This window comes from Falco naumanni, chromosome 1 (assembly GCF_017639655.2).
Source record: "Falco naumanni isolate bFalNau1 chromosome 1, bFalNau1.pat, whole genome shotgun sequence".
Classification (NCBI taxonomy): Eukaryota; Metazoa; Chordata; class Aves; order Falconiformes; family Falconidae; genus Falco; species Falco naumanni.
Window position 1 is genome coordinate 98,658,113 of NC_054054.1, and position 19,528 is coordinate 98,677,640.

Here is a 19,528-nt window from a genome sequence, read left to right on the forward strand (position 1 = left end):
AATTTATCTTTGTCAGATACATAAAGCATTGATTTTCTTTGTTTGCTGATGCAAAACCCCACTGGTGTGAAGCTGCAGTCTCCCATCACCCTGCTACCCAGCAGAGGTTTGTGCTAGCACAGCTGGAGCCTGTTTCACGTGTCAGCCTTGTGCTCTCACTGCAACGTTTTGACTCTCCTGCCAGCGCGTCTGGGAATACCTCTATCTTGTTGGCCCAGTGCACAAGCCACTTAGAGTTCCTGGTGGATCCCATTATGCGGAGGATTTTACTAAGTATACAGTGATGAATTTATCTTCTGGAATCCTAACCCCCTGATGTGAGTCATTGGTGTCCCCCAGCAGATGGAATCACCAAATTGTTCCTGAACACTGCTTTAGTGTCAAACTCCAGGGTCTTGCCACTGATTGCCCCCGCAAGCACATCAAGTCCTGATAGCGGTCTTGCTGGAGAGATGCTGCATGGAGTCAGCCCCGGGGAAGCCAGAAGTGCCACAGGCTCTGCTCAGGCAGGCTCTGCTGTGGTTGAGAAGTGCTTCTCTCGGACCACTTGGATCCGTTAACAGCGGGGGCTGCTGCAGAACAAAACTGGTGGGGAGTGTTGGTGTGACGGCCAAGTCAGAGGGTAGAGGCAGCCTTCCTGCCTTTGGCTGGCTGGCCCTGGGAGCAGCAGCTGAGCCTCTGGAAACAGCCCTATCTTTTTAATCAGGTCAGGCTATTTGTTGTCAGCCCTTTACCCTTTGTCTTCCACTTCTCTTTTTGTCTCCTTCTGCTTATTTACCTTTTCTGTTGTCCTCCTCCCACGTCCTGGTTTGGACAGTCTGGCCCTGGGCACTCGGATGTGTAAGCCAAGCCTTTCTGCGTGCCTTGGGAACGGTTGCCAAGCTTGTACCCTTCATTCTTGAGCTTTACTGTGAGCTTGGAAACGCTGTTGGGCAAAGGGATTAGGAGCCCTGAGAATAAACATCTCCAGCCACATCAATTTCACTTCCTATGATCCGATTCCCCGTCTAGGAGACCTCCTAAAGATTTCTTCCCATGTACAGTATGAGCAGTCTCTGCAGCTGTCAAGTTTTTCTGCTGCACAGAAAGTCCGAGATGTGCTGCTTTCCATTTATGCCTTTTCCTTAGCCACAGCCCAGTAACATCATCTGGGGCTCCATCTAGATGGCTGTTTGCCATAGCTCATCTTACTCAGCAATCTGCATGCATAAATGTCCACTTTTTTTTTTTTTTAATAGCCCCAAGAGACACCAGTTTTCACTGACTCCTTGTTTTCCAGAAAGACATTTCCATTCTCTTCCCAGTTCTCTCAGAAGTGCTGCTGGTGGTGGTGGCCTGCCTTTCAGGATTAATTGAGGCTGCTGAATCACTTCTGTTGATTGTGTTGTGCTGGGTTTTAACTTTGCCCAGGACAGCCAGCCAGTTTGTTCTGTGCAGCAGCAAGCATGCTGCGCACCAGCAAGGCGCAGGGAGCTCCTGTGCACCCTGAAGCCTGTAACGGGCCCCACGCAGTATTTTGGTCTGGGCTTGTGCAAGATGTTTGCACGCAACTATCTTTTTTTCCCTTTTTTTTTTTTTTTATTAGCGAGATTGCAAATGACTCAATACTATGTATATATTAATCTTCATGAAGATTTGTGTAAAAATGGATCAAAATCCAGAGCAGAAATATTCATGTGGGTTTTGTAGCAGCCTCGGACCCTCCTTTAGATAAGAGCTTTTCCTCACTGATGTCTGCCAAGGAGTTACTTCACTGAGCTGCTTGAGAGCCCATCCAGAGCCAAACCGCAGTGTGTCCAGCCAAGGTGGAGCAGGGTCTCCTGCAGGCGCGGGGGCAGCCGGTGTGGTTGTGGCAGCACCGGTGAGGGGCAGGTCCAGGTCCCTTTCTGAGACATGCTTGTCCCGTTGGGCACCCGTCTTGTGGTGGCCGGCTGGGTCCCAGCTCCAGCTGGTGATGTAAGGGTTTTCCACTGGGAGTAGGAGCTGTGGGAGGTGGGAGTGGAGTGAAGGTAGCGGCGCATCGCGGGGTGTCCTGCGGAGGTGGCTTTTGGAGTGGGTATGGCTTTGGTCCCTGATATTCTGAGCCAAGTGCCTGTGCTTCTGCAGAGGCTGTAAATTATTTATTTCTGGAGGGTTTAGCTGGTTTTCACACCACCTGTGGTGCTGGCTGTTGGAGAAACACCTCCCAAGCACAAGAAACCATTTGTCCATTGGCAGCATGTTCAGTAGCTTTGTCCCCAGCCTGTCGCTGTGTCACCGAGATGTGCTAGCTGCTCCCCTCCTTGATCTGTGGTAATTACAGCAGCAAAAGCGACTTTCTTACAGTTGGTTATGTTGTGTATTGGCAGCGTGAAATGCAGTGCCGCTCTCCCCATCTGTGGGACTGAGCCCAAGGCTTTCCCCTCCGCTGTCACGCGGAGCGGTCCCACAGCCGCGCAGGGATGCTGCCGGGCTGCCGCTGCTGTTCTTGCCTTGTCCCTTGCGTTGAATGAAGTTCGTCTGCAACGCTAAGTGAAAAAAATTAAGACATTTTGAATTCTGGCAGTTCTTCCATTATAATTAAGCTGCTTGAAAGGATGCCGCAGGGAGAACAAATGCAGCTTGGCTATTTACGGAGCTGGCCAAGGGAGAGCTTCCTTACAACTTTTCTATCTTATGACCTATAATTTGTGTTTAATAGCTAATCTGTCACCTCAGGTTCTTGTATCAGAAAAGATGATTTCCCTATTAATTTGAATCAGCACAGCATGTTTACAGTTCCTCAGTGTGGAAGTACTGCTCTGTTAATGCTGCTGCCTCTGGCTCTCTGCCTCTTGCTCTGGCCCATAGATCTTTCTGACTTTGCATTACTCTTCCAATTGTGATATAATTTTAGTAAAAATAATCTTTAGGAAGGTTTCTCCTGCTACCATTTTTTAAAGTCATGAAAGGCTCATTTCTTCAGGGACACAATTTCAATAGCAAAATGTGGTTCCAGTTGAGAGGGGCTGACACAACCCTCCTCCTGTATAAGAGATTTTTCTGATCTGCTTTCTTTTTATATCTGGTCTCTAGATAGCGTATCCAAGAAGAGGTTATTCGTTTGCCTTGGGGAAAGGAATTACAGCTCTGCATCTGTGGGGTATAGCCAGTCTGCAGGTGGGAGGCAAGCAGGGATGTACCCATTTATTGAGGGGAGTGTCCCAAGGGAATGCCCAGGAAGAGGGAAAGCTCTCTGACTCGCATTGCTCCTGGGCCAGATGTATGGCTTTGCAGGGGAGAAGTGCCAGGGCTCCCTGGGCTGATGCTGAGTGGGTTAGAGAGGTTCGGCATGGCCACTCGCAGGGAGCCACCACCATCCCTTAGCTACTCCAGCTGCTTAATTAGAGTGAGTGTTTTCTTCCCAAACTTGTTTCTTTCCCACCCTGATGTCAGAGTGCGTTTCTGTGCGCTTGTAGTGCGGAAGAGGCGGCTGCTTACAACAGCTGAAAGAGGTGGGCTTGGACCTGCAAAGCCTCAGGTGAGTTGATCCCCCGCAGGCCGCTGGCTGGCTGAGCCTTGCTGCGGAGCTGTGCTCTGAGTCATGTCTCATGCCTGCAGAGCAAGAAGCTCAGTTTTTACAGCTTGTCTTGCAGTCTGGTGTCTTTTATCAGTAGTATCGCACTGAAGCCTTTCTCTGGCTCCGTGGTGTTCACGTTGGAGAGAGCTGGTTGGCACGACCCGTGAGGCGCTTTCCCTTGCGTGCCTTGTGCGCTCGTACGGGATCCCGTTTTTCTGGGGGAGCTCTTGGTGTGGTGCCTCAGGCTGTTGCGCCTGGGATGGTAAAGCATGCTGGCTCCTTAAACAAAAAGCACCGGTATCGGCTGCGCTGGGGGGCCACGCAAGTCATGGCAAGAGGAGGGCAGCAAAATATGGAAGTAATGGCCACACGGGTGGCTCCGGTGGCAGAACTCAGAAAGCAAGAGCAGAGGGAGCATGCCTTTCTTCCTGACAGCGACAGCTGAAGGGGCCGCACCTACTCGTAGCTTGGTGGTGCGGTTGAACTGCTTCCCCCCGCCACTGCTCAGTGCAGAGATTGTGCCTGTTAGGAAATGCAGAATTTGCTGCGTGAGCAGGAGTGCCAACCTCTGCGAGTGCGCAGCTAAGGCCAGGACAAGGGTGAGGCGGCCCCTTCATTGGTAGCACGGGGTTATGCCATTTCGTATAGCAAGGACAAGTGTCCTGAGATGCTGTCACCATCTCGGTGGAAGGGTGGACGGGATCTTTGCTGAGCTAGGGTGCTGGGGAGGGGTGGGAGTGATCTCTGTGCAGTTGCTCACCCTGGCCGCTCCTTTCTGGAGTTTTGGAGAAGATGGCTGCTGTGGAATTGGGTCACAGCAGCAGCTGGGCAGGGAAGGAAACGCACGTGCAGGGAGCATGGAGGACGAGGGGTCAGGGCTTTGGAGTGAGCAGCCACGCTGAGGCAGCAGATGTGTGTTGGGCAGAAGGAGCACATCCCTGCTCTTGGCTCCTTGCCCCGCTGTCTGGCTGTGAGCGCTCTGGCTTTGCCAGGTGGAAGGAGGGGCTGCGTCCTGGTAAACGCAGCGGGCAAAAGAATCTGATTCTCAGATAATTTGTCTTGTTAAATACAGCTGTTTTTCGGTGGTAAGAACTCAGGTTTTCAGATAGCTGTATTTATTTAAGATGTCCCCAGGGCACAGAGGCTCCAGCTGCTGAAATTCTGTTGTCTTTGTTGTAGTCTCAAGGTTGTTTGGGGCTCAGTAACAAACAACGTTGTGGTTGCAGGACCCTGATGCTGCACAGTAAGAACTGCGCTCTTTGGAACGTGGTGTGAGTGTCCAAGCAGAAGCACGTGAAGATGTTGGTGGCTCTCTCTGGCCTGCTGGTATCAGAAGGCAAACGGCAGCGGCGGCTCCCTTCTCCCGGCTGAGGGCTGGCTGCAAGGGTGTACCTTTTTCAGCAGCAGTATTCAGCTGCTGTTCAGTCTGGAAAGAAGGGACCGCAGAGTCTGCATGATGGCTGAGCCTGCAGTGTGGTTATGTCAGGTTACACGTTCTGCTGCTGGTCACTGACGGCGCTTTTGGCATCAGCCTGTGGGGTCTCAGGAGTCTGTTGCTTTGACTTGAGCTTGCTTGGCGGAGGCTGGAGCAGAGCAAGCGTTCGTTTGCAGTTCTCCACAGGTGCTTATCATTGTCAGCTTTCTTAAGAACTGCCATACACAGGATGGTTTGCTCTGTTAGCGGGACTTGGTGTGGAAGTTAAAGTTGTCCTGAGAGGTGACCAGCTGCCTGCAGGGGAAGCGCTGCTCTGTGAGACAGCTCAGGCTGGTCCTGGAGAGCAGTTTTCTGCAGTGATCCCTCCCTGTTTCCCCAGTGGTCTCTGTGTCTTTGCAGTGCTGTCCTTCCCCTCTACCAGATACACATACACACCCTGTGTACGCTTCAGAGAAAGAGGTAATCCTAGCCGTGTTCTCCTGAGTCAACCTCATTCCTGCTGCCTCCACCTGAGCTGCCCTGAGGGTGTAGAAGAACTGCAGAGCAGCTTTTCTAGCTGGTAGCCACATTTTTTTCTCTAGAATGGCCTTTTGTGGCTTTGATTTCTAGGACTGGGCCCATCTGACTTGTTTCCATGAATACTTGTACTTACTTTTTCTCTTTTATCTCTGCAGGCAGCGTCCTCAGCTCTGAGCAGTCTGGGTCACGTGTACACAGCCATTGGGGACTACCCAAATGCACTGGCTAGCCACAAGCAGTGTGTCCTCCTTGCAAAGCAGTCCAAAGATGAGCTCTCTGAGGCACGGGAGCTGGGCAACATGGGAGCAGTGTACATTGCAATGGGGGATTTTGAAAATGCAGTGCAGTGCCATGAACAACATCTTAAGATCGCCAAGGAGCTGGGGAACAAGCGGGAGGAAGCTCGAGCCTACAGCAACCTAGGCAGTGCTTACCACTACCGGAGGAACTTCGACAAAGCTATGTCCTACCACAACTACGTGTTGGAGTTGGCCCAGGAGCTGGCTGAGAAGGCCATTGAGATGCGAGCTTATGCTGGCTTGGGCCATGCAGCTAGGTGTATGCAGGACCTGGAGAGGGCTAAGCAGTACCATGAAGAACAGTTGCACATCGCTGAGAACCTGCAGGACCGAGCTGCTGAAGGCAGAGCCTCCTCCAACCTAGGTAAGGTCCTGACATGGAGCAGGATTTGTCAGGAAATGCCGTGACTCTCAGAGCTGATGCCAGGATGCAGGAGGTTTGCTGTGCACTATCTTCTTAGTTACCCCAGTTTCACCAGACTGTCATCATAAATTAAACAGGCAGATGTGTGGTGGTGTAGCGTAATGTATCCCATGTTCAATTATTAACCTGCTCAGAAGGGCACCAGAAAGCACAAGCTCATGGCAGAAGGGGAATGAAAAGGTGAAGTGCATTTGAAGAGCTATTCAGGTGTCAGAAATAAACATTGAGTCTTGTACTATAAGGCCAGAAGTGACCTGGCCGTTTCTTTGGGAGCTTGTCACCTGGATTATGTCAATGTGCTGCTGTCTTGGAAGCTGGGAGACACATGGGTTTCTAAGGAGAGGCATTGGCATCCTTCTGGCAGGCTGGAAAGGACTGAATTACATCAAAGTGAAGTCCGTTCCTGCTGCTTCTTCACAGCACCAGATGTGGAAGCAACCAAAGATTCATTTCCATCTCTGCCGTGGGATGCGCTGTTTGTGCTGCTGACGTTCCAGCTGTCGTTAAGGCTGTGTTCTCAGCTGGCTGGGAGTGGCAGAACAGGGCCGTTGCTGGTATAACAAAACATGTTTTTGCTGGCAGCCCCTGAATCTCAGCTCTTGCAGGCTGCCCCACGCTGTAAATTAGCTTCTGTTTCTGCTTGGCAGTTGGCACTTGGTTCATTTGTAGATGCTAATTGTACTCTGATGTTATCAACAGCAGGTAATTGAAAAGGGCTTGATGAATTACTTAATTTCTCTTAATAGCTGAGTCTTCAGAAGCTGAATGAAGGAGATAAGGTGAGCTGGAGAAAACAAAACAGTCCTAGCTTTCTAATTACTGTTGCAAATCTCCTCCTTTACACAAATTAGGGTAAATGTGTGAGGCAAAATAGGTTTGTGAGGCAAAAGCACTTGCGGGGTACTTAGCATTAAAGAACAGTGAGCATTGATAACATTTCTTTTAGTGTGACAGAGCACCCAACAGGCAAGAGGGTTTGGGGGGATGAAGCCTTGCATCTGGCTTGCTGTAACGTTTATGCTTTTGTGCGGAACAACAGCAGATGCCTCTAGCAAAGCACAAACTACATCCTCCATCTCTGCTGCCAGCATGGTGCTGGTCCCAGGGAGATGCAAAGACGTGAGGGATCCACCGGTCTGGGGCAGGGGTAGACGGGCCCCTGTGGAGGAGCAGGACCTCATGTTGTCCAGGCAGGGAGCAGGATGAGGGGTGAACTCTGGGTCCTTGGTGGAGGAGATGGAGATGTCCTTGGTTGTGCTTGGGGAACACACGGGCTTCCCAGCTCATGGCCAGGACTGAGGGAAAGTTCCTCTTGCTGAGAAGTTTAACTTGATGTGTTTTGTTTCCAGTGAAAGCTGAGCAGAGGGTGTGCAGGCTGTTCTGATGGCGCAGTCATGGGGAGGTGGCACAGCTGTGTTCAGCTGTGAGTGCCTATAAAGTGAGGTGGATGTGCCCTGAGCAGCCCCGCTCAGGGTCCTTTCTGATCAAAGGGATAGAACCCATTTGATTTGCTTCCCCTGCGAAGCACTTGCTGCTTCCTGGAGAATTGCCCCGATTCTCTCTGAGCAAATCCAGGAAACTGAGGAGATACAGTCTGGGCAAATGGAAGCTGTCACTTGGTTTTGATTTTCTTCCCTGTGTCGGCGTAGTGATGAGCCATCTTGGGTTTTCCGTATTGTCTCCTGCTGTTTTTGTGAGCCCTTTGCCATTGGGCAGACCACAGCTCTTTTGTGAGGAGGAAGCTTGATTCAGTTCTGTGGTATTTCTTCTAATTGCTTGTATGTTCTCTTGTGCTACTCTGCATCATAAAAAAGAAAACCCAACAAACTGAACACAAATGTTGAGGCAAAGTGGGCTTAGCAGGTCACTGCAAGTGCTGATACTTGCTGTAGTTGCTTTGCATCATCCTAGAATAAAACAAGCGCTACTGCAAAAGGAAGCAACTTGCTCTTGTTCCTCAGCCTTCATGGTGCTTGTGGTTTAAATTCTCTTACCCTTTTGCAGTCTCAGAATCAGTCAAGTTGGGACTAGAAAAATTCATCTTAATATCATTATTAATCTTACAGCAGCTTTGGATTTAGTGATTCCAGGGATTTTTGTTTAAAAAAAAGAGGGCAAGAGTTTTGGTGCAACGGAGAATGTTTTTCTTGTGTTGGATATAAGCCTAAATATAACTTTCAGTTGGTATGCTGACTCAGCCGCCCTACACTCCATATTAGAATAGTTTTCCTAGCTTCTGAGTGCAGGATCTCACGTTTCAGCCGTTATTTGGCTATAGTTTTATGTCTCCTCTGTCAGAGTTAAGTTATACTGGAGAAAGAGAACATGCAGTTCTTGTTGAGGAAGCCTATTACTGTTGTTTAAAATGCATCCAGTACCAATTAAAAAGTCAAGTCTTAATTGTCTCTTTCATCTAATCCACATGCAAAACAAAACCTCGTCAAAATAACCATGCTGACAGGCAAAAAAATGTGTCTAAATGTGTGTTTCCAAGCCAGAATGTTAGAGTTGGCCTCTTTGCTGAAGCAACAGACATTTTCTGTTTGCATTTCACTGATTTAGGTGGAAGACTCTCTTAAGTGTACTATCTAATGCTGAGCAAGACAGGCACGGAATATAACATAGCCCAGCTGCTGCAGTGCTCTGCAGGGAGATATAATGCGCTCTGTGACTCAGTAAGCAGAAGGTAATGGACTGAGGGCAAGTCACAAGTTATCAAGCCCTTCACAACAAGGGGATGTGGAGTTTAACCAGAAGTCTCAGATTGTCAACTTTTGCAAAGCAGATGGTGTTTCCAAATGCCAAGGCTCCATGTAGAGAGCTGGCTTTTCAGCCTCTGCAGCTCGTGAGGGTTCCCTTTGCGATGGAGAAGGGGACACTTTAGATTATTAGTAAAACTCAGTCTCTCCCTTGGTGCTTAGCATCTTCACAGTTCCAAGAGAACTTCTGTGCCTGTCTTCACGTGCTTGGGTGTGTTGCCCAACGGTGCGAGATATTTTCTCTTGAAGCATTTTTGCAATTGGGATAAAAAAATGGTGGTTACGTTTGGTCGTGTCTTCCCTGATGGCTGAAGAACTAGCTAACTCGCCCAGGACTCCTTTCCCTTATCCCTGCCCGCTCACAGGCGCACTCATCCAGCCAGCAGCGTTGCAGCAGAGCGCGCATCAGACGATGGGTGCCATTAGGCTCTCCTGTCCGCACCAAGGAGGGGCTGGGACATGGTTCTCCTACCGCTGGGTGAGCTTCAGAACCACTTCGGCTCTGTTTCAGCTTTCAGCATGTTTGTATTTCATTCAGAAAGAGCAGGTTCAGTGAAGACCGGTGTTAGCTCGGGGTGAGGTGAAAGCTGTGGTGCAGCAGTGACCCCGGCACGACGCAGAGCTTTGTTCTGCACTGTTGGCTGATGCTAGCAGGAGGCTGGAGGTCCCTTTGACTTCTGCTGTAACCACCCGCCAGGCTCCAGCACAGGAGCTGCAAAGGCTGTTTGTTCCAAAGTTAGTCTGACACTTTCTCTCTCACATTGCTGATTTGTTGCCTGAATTGGAAAAATCGGTGATTTGCGCAGGCAGAATGTAACTTTTATGATTATTTTGCTGATGTCTTATACAGGTTGCTACATGGTTCTAACTGTATTCATCATTAAGGAAAGAAAACTTGGGAGTTAACATAATTTGTGCTGGGTTTGGTGCTTTACGCTGTATAAGGCAGTAAAGGCCATCTCTGGCCATCTCCCCTCATGTCTGCTGGGTTCTTGTCTTGGGTCTGTTCTACTGTATCCTTCGTGTGCTTTTCCGGAGTGTAGCCTAGCTGCTTGACCAGAAGGCTATCTTGTACTTTGAAATCAATAATTATAGCTGTAAGAATGAGTCAGAACGCTGATGTTTTGAAGTGACAGTGTGTTTCTGGATCCTCCTTCCTTAAGTGCCACAACAGATGGGTGACAGCTTGAGCAAACTAATATGATAGCAGGCTCCATGGGTGAAGAGAGCACAGCTTTGTTCTCTGTTATGCTGCTTGGTTTTGTCCTGGGTATCTCCTGGTAAACATTTGCTCACTGTTTTTCTCCTTTCTTGGCAGTAAAGAGGCTGACTAAATCATTTAGAACTGTGAAGGCTTCATCTCCCATCCATCTACGAACCTCATTTTTGTCTGTTGAGGAATGCACAAAGAGAGAATATATTTGGTAGGTGATGATTTTGGAGTCTGAGTCAGAACCTTTCCTTCGTGGGCCATCCTTTGTAACTACCCCTGGCAAATGCTGGAAACATACCAGGAGGTGCTGTGTGGGGTCTCTTATCAGATTCCTTTTTTCCTAAAAGCAACTTGAATTTTTTAGATGAAATTCTGGGAATTTGCTCGAGCAGGGGTCCTGACAGAGAGCAGCCTTTCTAGTGGACATAGTGTCCAGGGTGAAATTCCATCCACAGCCTCTCCAGAGAGCAGCACCATAAGCTGTTGCAGTAACTTGTTGCCCTGATCTCTAGGATGAATTTTACTTCTCTGGCTGCCCTTTGCCTTTCAAAGCCATGCTCTGTGTCTGACTTGCCATCTTCTTCTCCCACTTTCCTTCTCCTTCATGCAGGACAGGAGAGGTTGGTGTCCTGGGGCAGGAATTCCTAGTATCTCCAGCGCCAGGGACTCCTTTTCTTGCCTGTCCTCCAGTATGAAGTGGGAGAGTCTGGGTTGGGTCAGCCTCTTTCTCCATTGTGAGTTGCTCCATGTTGAGAGAGAGGTAATTACTGTGAGCGTAGGACGTCTCGCTAGCATCCACCACGCCTGTGGACACACCACCTGAGCTGTCAATGGCATTTTAGTGGTCACCACTGTGCACTGACTTCTCTTGTTCCTCACAGTGAAGGGGAGTTTCTTCAGGGTGCCTAGGCTTTGAGGCTGACCTGTGGCATTCTGTCTGCTCACTAGGGCCTCTTCCATGACCTGGGAAACTGGAGGTGTTTCCTTCTCTGTCAAGTTAGCTGAGTATTTGCCAAAATAATCTCCAGTACTACCAGAGATGTTGATCTGTGGAGGGTAAGAGAGCTGAGATGGAAGAATAAGGAGAGGAACTTTGTGACAGGAGTGGGATTTGTGTCTTAAGGCTGGTGATCCACGGGTTTGCCAGAGGAGCCCCTGTCTGATCGAGCATCTTGTGCTCTGCAAACAGCAGTGCTCTGGCCTGAGGACTGTATTGGCTAATGGATACACTGGTACAAGAGCTGTTTAGAAGGATTTTTTGGGCACAAGAGAAATTGTAAGCTAAAGTACGGATTTAACACCAAGCTCCTGATGTTATCTCTTAATACTTTTTTTAATGTACTAGCTGCTAAAAGCAGGAACTTGCGTTCCATGCTGCTCCAACACCTCTTGCGGGCAGGCAGATTTGCAGCTGTTTCTCTTGACCTAAATTTTCCAATGTCAAATGCCGTGTGGACAACAGAAACAGCAAATGGCAGGCCAGACCTGCCTGGGTGTCGTCTTGGTTTCTAAGGTATCAGCGTGGAAACTGATCTAGTTTTGGGGAGATGGATATTGAAGAAAGTAACTATTGCATGTTTCAGACCAGCAGAATCCCTTGCAGCCCAAAATGAGCCTCTCTTTTTTCCTAAGAGACATCTGGTCTGTTTCTTGCAGTTATTTTGTTGCCAAAGATTGCAGTGAAGGAGCTTGTCCTGCAGGACATGGGAAAGAATGTGAAACAACCAGGCTTCACATGGCTCACAGATAAAACATACATGAAACTAGTAGAAAGGTGTGGAGTCAGCATCCCCTCTGAGCCAGCCAGTGTCTGCAGTCCAGGGCCACAGTTGTCTCTGGTTTTGGCAGGAATTTTGTTTAAGTGTGTAGCTGAGGAGAGCCTGAGGTTAGGAAAACACAGTGGCCATTCAATGGGAGGGAGACAGGAGGATGCTTAGAAATTAGGGCTATGAATGTGCTTTTAGAGAGGCTTGCTGAGGAGCTCCTTCACATCCTGCAGCAGCCACTTCTGCCTGGGATGCTGTTGATGATGTTGTGACTGGGTGGTGTAAGTGTTTTTGAGAGGGTGGTAAGCGTTTTTGGGAAGGTGGCCTAAGAGCCAAGAGTCTGCGTGCTTGCAGCACCGTGCCAGCGCAAGCAGCAACTGGGAGGCAAACAGCGTGTTTTTGAGGCAGCATGTGCTTCAGCAGTAAGGGATGTCCATGTTCTTGGTGTAATTCTTTGGCCCATGAGTGGTTGCAGCTGGCCTCAGGTACTCTCCCAGAAAAGCTGTAGAAACACAAGAGTTACCAGGGGAATCAATGGTTAAACCGGGAGAAGTGAAGGATGCCTCCTGGGGTGCTGCATCCAGTCTGCTGGTACTGCACATGCCATGACCACCAGCCATTGCAATGGTGATGTACTGTTTGCTTGGCTGCTCTGGAGCCTTGGCACTCTGAGGGTGAAAACAATTTCAAGGGCTGATGCCCCTCTTTGTTTACACCAGCATTGGTCTGTGAATTGGTTAACTCTTCAGCATCCAACAGGAATCACATTTGGATTTCTTGTACTGGAAATACATCAGTTCACTGGATCACTGCGTCTCATTTCCATGTGATGACTCCCTGGCCTTGTAGTCCTGCAGTGCATGTCGTTGCATAGTTTACTGCTAATTTTCATCACCCCATTCTTGTTGCTGTGGTACGTAAGGCTATTCAGTCCTTCCTCCATAATAATCCCATCCTTCTCTGTGTCAGCAGTGCTTCTTAACAGGTTTCACAGCGTATCTTGAATAGCGCTCCCTTCCTTTGTGCCAAAGTCACCACTAAAAATTTTTAATAAGGTTTGTCTTCATTTCTGCTCTCTGACTCGTAATTAAGAACCACCTCACCACAGAACAAGAACATCACAACAAAAAAGATTTGCTTTTAACCTGTTTTCTGTCCTCTCTCTCCCTTTTACGGTCACTTCAAACCGAGCGCTTCCCCGCACCTGGTTCCTCCGAGGAGGAGCAGCGGTGCTGGTGGAGAGCAGCAGCATGTCTGGTCTCCATGAGGAGTCTGTCCGTTTAGCAGTAAGTGATTAGGAAAAGCTTGCTCGCTCCCTTAATCTGGACATGCCGGGATTTCGGGGTGTTTCCGATGAGCGTGTGTTAGCTCTCAGAGGGGGAGCCCACTGCGTTGGCTGCCGGTGCTGGGGTCCAGGCACCCCGGGGTGCTGGCTGGGAGGCAGGCTGGGAGCGCGGGCTCCCTGGGGCAGCACTGGTTCTGCCTGCATCCAGCTCAGACACCTCTTGCTGTTCCAGAAGAAAGATTGAGCAAATTCTTAGTTTGTGAAGCAATGAGATGCTTTCAAAGAGACTGTTTTTTGCAGTTTCTGAGTTACATCACTTCGTGTCCCGTCCCAGTCCACCCCCAGTAATGACTTTGTGCTTTTTCCGCAGAACGGGGCGGTCTGTCTGGCGAGCGCTGTGCCGTGCGTGGCACTGCGGCTGTGCGCTGAGCCCCGGCTCTGCCTCTGCCTGCAGATCAGAGGTGGGGGGCCAGAGTATCCACGTGGGGTCACTTAGCTTGGCTCATCTCGTCCGTGCTGCCACCACCTTCCCTCGCCATGCTGGAGAGAAACATCAGCATGCGTCAGCCAGGGATGCAATAGCTAACGCTCATCAGTTAAAGCCGCAGGCTCGTTGGAGCTGAGGAAGGATTTGGCCAGGAGCTGGACTAAGGCACCAGGGAGCCAGTCCCTCCTGCCATGAGCGCTGGCTTTGATCACAATTGCCGTGCAGGGGGAGGGAAACGAACTGTCAGCAGCAACCAAGCATTTGCCATTTTCATCCTGTTTTGTTCTGCCCGTGTTTTCTAAATTGCCTTCTCCTGAAGCCTCATGTTAGTTGGAAAATGAGCAGAATTTTTGAATGACTGACTTTGATAGAAAGACAAGTAATCCAGCCAGAGTGCCTCACGCTGAGGTAATGGAACTTAGGTTTTCAGTCCTGCATGAGTTTAAAAAATGAATCTGCGAGGTCCAAATTGCCTCAGGAAATCTTGGCTGTCATGTTCCAGGCTCACTTGGAAAGCCTCTGTCTTCAAATTTCTCTTTAAAAGTACTGACAAAAAGTAGGCTGATGCGCAGGGCCGATGACAGCATGCTGTGCTTGCCAGTGGCCGGGGCAGGCAGTTGCCTCCTGACCCTCTACATCTCTTCCTTCCCACACACTGGTTGCAATATGGAGTCGGAAATTGGAAGTTGTTTTCTTTTAGGGGCAGAGAAAGACCTGACGTCTTCGGGTATCGAGTAACTGTGGCGAACCTGCAGGGTCTGTGCTTCCAGGGCCGCCTCTGGTGGCTTCTTCAGGAGTGTTTGCAAAGGAGCCACATGTATTAGCACAGAGCTAATTGAAGGATAAGTTGGGACATTAGGAGATTCAGAGCTCTGGTTCCATGTCTCGTAACAAGTACAAGATGGTGTGACTGGGATGGAAAAGCAAGTGGGAGTGCTTTCTTGCTGAGCCTCTTGGGTGTGAGCACTGGAGTCACCAGATATCACGGATGGGGGAAAAAAATAGCATAATTTAAAAAGAAAATGGGCATTTTGTAAGGCCAGACCACCCAGTTGTTGTGGTGAAGGGGTGCTTCGTGTATATTATGAACCCTTCTCTGGGATTTGCCCGTCAGGAGCGAGGAGGCAGTTTGTTTGAGAAGGGCCATGTCGGGGTGCTGAGGGGAAGGGATGGGGTGCGGGGCAGGGGGGGCCTGGGGAAGGGGCCGCGTCGTGAGCTGCTGAGGGCCGGCTGCAGGAGCATCCTGGCCTGGCAGGGTGTTGTGGAGGAGTGTTTTTGTTGAGCCCGTTTCTGTATTTTTCAGGAATCATTCACCAGATGAAGGGCGACTATGACACTGCGCTGCGGCTGCACAAGACCCACCTGTCCATAGCTCAGGAGCTCAGCGATTACGCGGCCCAGGGCCGGGCCTACGGCAACATGGGCAACGCTTACAACGCTCTCGGCATGTATGACCAGGCTGTCAAATACCATCGGCAGGAGCTGCAGATTTCGATGGAAGTAAATGACCGTGCCTCTCAGGCGTCTACGCACGGGAACTTGGCAGTTGCCTATCAAGCGCTGGGTGCCCATGACCGCGCGCTGCAGCACTACCAGAATCATCTCAACATCGCGCGGGAGCTGCGGGACATCCAGAGCGAAGCGCGCGCCCTCAGCAACTTAGGCAATTTCCACTGCTCACGAGGAGAGTACGTGCAGGCAGCCCCTTACTACGAGCAGTACCTGCGCTTGTCCCCAGAGCTGCAGGACATGGAGGGGGAGGGGAAGGTTTGCCACAACCTTGGCTATGCCCATTACTGCCTTGGGAACTACGAGGAAGCCGTCAAGTACTACGAGCAGGATCTTGCCTTAGCAAAGGATCTTCATGACAAGCTGAGCCAAGCCAAAGCCTATTGCAACCTGGGCCTGGCCTTCAAAGCCTTGATGGACTTCAGCAAAGCAGAGGAGTGTCAGAAGTACCTGTTGTCACTGGCCCAGTCTCTGAACAATTCCCAGGCCAAATTCCGAGCTCTGGGAAACTTGGGGGATATTTTTGTCTGTAAAAAAGACGTAAATGGTGCAATAAAATTTTATGAGCAGCAGTTGAGCTTAGCCCATCATGTTAAAGACAGGAGACTGGAAGCCAGTGCGTATGCAGCCTTGGGCTCTGCATACAGAATGGTACAGAAGTGTGACAAGGCTTTAGGTTACCACACACAGGAGCTGGAGGTGTACCAGGAGCTGGGAGATATGCCGGGTGAATGCAGAGCACACGGTCACCTTGCTGCAGTATATATGTCACTTGGGAAGTACACCATGGCCTTCAAGTGTTACGAAGAACAGCTGGAGCTTGGGCAGAAGTTGAAGGACCCCAGCATAGAAGCTCAAGTCTATGGTAACATGGGCATTACCAAGATGAACATGAATGTCATGGAGGAAGCTATCGGCTACTTTGAGCAGCAGCTGGCCATGCTGCAGCAGCTCAGTGGAAATGAATCCGTGTTAGATCGGGGCCGAGCATATGGGAACCTGGGAGATTGTTACGAGGCTCTGGGAGATTTTGAGGAAGCTATAAAGTATTACGAACAGTACCTGTCTGTGGCTCAAAGCTTGAACCGTATGCAAGATCAGGCAAAGGCCTACCGGGGCTTGGGCAATGGGCACAGGTAAGGAGCACTCCGTCTGTATTCTAATGACAGACAGTGGAGTACAAGTACAGAGGGATGTGTTGTGTTACTGATGGGGGTGTTTGTGTGGCTACTGTACACGTGCACAGGGATGTGGCACAGGAGCGAGTAACAGAGTCCTCTGGGTGTTGGGGACCGTGCTACCAGCAAAAATAATGAAGCGGTGTTGCTCTGCCCTGAGAGGAAGAGAAGTTTATAGGGTAGCAGAAGAAGGAGATTGATTCAGAGGTGCCAGGGTTGTCTCTTGGGGGGAGATTTGTTTCTGCCTCAGAGCTTTGAGCTGGTCTCTAGAGGAAATGGCAAGACATCTTCTTCCAAGAAAATACTGGCAAAATAAATGCTGCTGTTTTCTTCCCTTGTAGGGCTATGGGAAGTTTGCAGCAGGCTTTGGTGTGCTTTGAGAAGAGGCTTGTGGTGGCACATGAGCTGGGGGAGGCATTTAACAAAGCCCAGGCTTACGGGGAGCTGGGGAGCCTGCACAGCCAGCTGGGGAACTACGAGCAAGCCATTTCTTGCCTGGAGCGCCAACTCAACATTGCTCGAGAGATGAAGGACCGAGCTCTGGAGAGTGATGCTGCCTGCGGCCTCGGTGGGGTCTACCAGCAGATGGGGGAGTACGACACAGCCCTGCAGTATCACCAGCTCGACCTGCAGATTGCGGAGGAGACCAACAACCCCACTTGCCAGGGCCGGGCGTACGGCAACCTGGGCCTGACCTACGAGTCCTTGGGCACCTACGAGAGGGCGGTGGTTTATCAGGAGCAGCACCTCAGCATTGCAGCACAAATGAATGACCTTGTAGCCAAAACTGTGTCTTACAGCAGTCTGGGGAGGACTCATCACGCCTTGCAGAACTACTCTCAGGCTGTGATGTACCTGCAGGAAGGTAAGAGGCTGAATTGTGCAATGCAGCATGTAGTGGGACGTGCGGTGGGCTAGGAAGGAGGCCTGAAGACATGGAGACATGCGAGGTCCTGTGAGCGTGGCACTAAGAGGATGTGTTTGACAGTAGCCTTTGATGCAAGATCTCTTGCAGGCATCCATAGCTACTGTTGAGCATCCGTGTGAGTAGCTGCCCAAGCGGGCTGTTATGGTCAGCCCGCCACGTCACTCGGAGCCTTCCTGGCGTACTGTAGACAAAGCATTGCAAAGCTCAATCTGTGCCTTCCTGGGGGCATCTCGGCTAGCTCTGAGCCTGAGTCCAGGCTGCATCTGGCAGAGGCTCTTTATAAAGCTCTTCTGTGCCTGAGCCTAGAAGCTGTAAACCTTCTGTATAAATAGCATTGCATGCCAGGAACTGGCTCTGGGAAAACCACAGCAGGTTGTGATAGATCTCTCTGATCCTGAGAGCAGGTCTCAAACCTTTGTGTGCGCCTTGCTGTGTGCCTTGCCGATAGCCACCTGGCTTTTCCTTCTGTGTTCAAGTGGGAGTGAGACCAGGTGGGTGAGTGTCCTCTAAGCTGTGAGTGAAAACAAGTTGTGTTTGATAGGGAGGTGAGGGAGGTGCAGCCCTCGGTGTGTGGAAGCCATCTGCCACTGCTGAGCGCAGGGGCCAGCGCTGGCTTGTGAGTTGTGCTGTTGCAAGGGATTCCTGCATGCAAGCAGCATCTGCTCAAGGTGGTAGCTCTGTGATGGAGTAGATGAGCAGTGTAACTGTAGTGTATGAAGCTGGAAGCTGAAGGATTAATTACATCAGTTAGTCTGGTTTTCCTGAAACTGACCTTGGCAGGATTCCAGAATGCTGAGGGAATTCAATTAAGTTGGAAGGGGAGAAATTAAATACAGCTCCTACTCCTGGTGTGACACAGAATTCCTGAAAAGCCTGTAAGTACTAGCTGCTGCTGAGCTGCGTGGTCATGGCCTGGGCCCCCACTCCCACTCCCTAGTCCATGGGAAACCTGAGGTGCCTAAGAGGACGGAGGTGTCCCTGTTGTCAGCCCAGGCCATGGAGGCGAGAGGTTTGGAGCGTGGTGGAAGTGGAGACAACAGAGAAGGTGCTTCTGGAAGTGAAACAAGCTCCAGGTTGTTCACTCCGGGACCCTGCCCTCTGCTCTGGCTCAGTACGTAAACCATGCGGAGCCTGCCAGAAGGCTGGGGAGAGCTGGTGGGAAGTGAGCCAGTAATGTGGCAGGAGGTGTATTTTCTGGCAGTTTGGCAGCTCAGTGTGATTTTGTTTGTCTGTGTGGCTTTCAAGGTTTAGAAGTTGAACTGCCCGGCAGGGGTTTACTTACTCAGGGGACTGCACCTTCACCTCACTTAGGGGGGTCTTGGTCCATGCACACGTCTGTCCTGCTGAGGCACCTCTCACCAGTGCCAGTTCCAGTGTCAGCAGTGCTGGCCCTGCCCTGCTCGGCATCCCTCCACTCGGCAGCTCCCTGGCTGCCTCTGCCTGCCGCCGAAGCCCCCAGGGCCTGCCTGAGCCCCCAGCCCACTGGGGCAGAAGTGCTGCAGTGGGCTGCCAGAGCCCCTTCCCCTCTCTCACTCTGACTGCCTTGCAGGACTGAGGCTGGCAGAGCAGCTGGGACGCAGGGAAGATGAAGCCAAGATCCGCCACGGCCTCGGCCTCTCCCTCTGGGCGAGTGGGAACCTGGAGGAGTCTCAGCACCAGGTATAAGCTCCATGCTGGGGGGCTTGTGTTCTCTGAGCCCTTCGGGTATTCCTGTCCTCGGGAGGAAATGTGTGAAGTGCTGAGCTGACCCAGGCCCGTGTGCCTCCCTGCTCCATCCAAAGTCACCTTCCCTCTGCCAGGGATGCTTCCATCCCGGGGGGCTGTCTGAGGCAGACCCCTCTGCCTGAGGGTATGTTTCTCTGGGTCCTCCTGCCCTCCCAGCAGTGCTGTGTCTGTAAGGAAATCACCATAGCTGTTTTCTCCCCCCAGCTGTACCGGGCCTCGGCACTGTTTGAAACCATCCGACACGAGGTGCAGCTGAGCACAGATTACAAGCTGTCACTCTTCGACCTGCAGACATCCTCCTACCAGGCCCTGCAGCGAGTACTTGTCAGTCTCGGTAAGAGATGCCGTCGTATGTGAGTCTGAACTCCAAACTCATACGACGAGTTCAGCTGAAGTTGCAAGGAGGGAGTTCGTGATACATCCTTCGCTCCCCATCTGTCTGACACAGCACAGCATTTCCTTG

At 50.8% G+C, this 19,528-nt stretch overlaps 1 protein-coding gene across 2 annotated transcripts in view; it reads left to right on the forward strand.

Annotated features, from left to right (window-relative positions):
- The window catches only part of TTC28 (tetratricopeptide repeat domain 28), a 129,426-nt gene that overhangs the window by 69,608 nt on the left and 40,290 nt on the right, over positions 1-19,528 (forward strand). Inside the window, exons 5-9 of one of the 2 annotated variants that reach the window (XM_040611617.1) lie at positions 5,648-6,155; positions 15,029-16,370; positions 16,754-17,277; positions 18,890-18,999; positions 19,270-19,399. In XM_040611617.1, the coding sequence (XP_040467551.1) occupies positions 5,648-6,155; positions 15,029-16,370; positions 16,754-17,277; positions 18,890-18,999; positions 19,270-19,399 (2,614 nt within the window). Of the gene's footprint in view, positions 1-5,647; positions 6,156-12,614; positions 13,240-15,028; positions 16,371-16,753; positions 17,278-18,889; positions 19,000-19,269; positions 19,400-19,528 lie in introns of those variants that run through there. The other variant, XM_040611627.1, reaches the window with a different exon arrangement.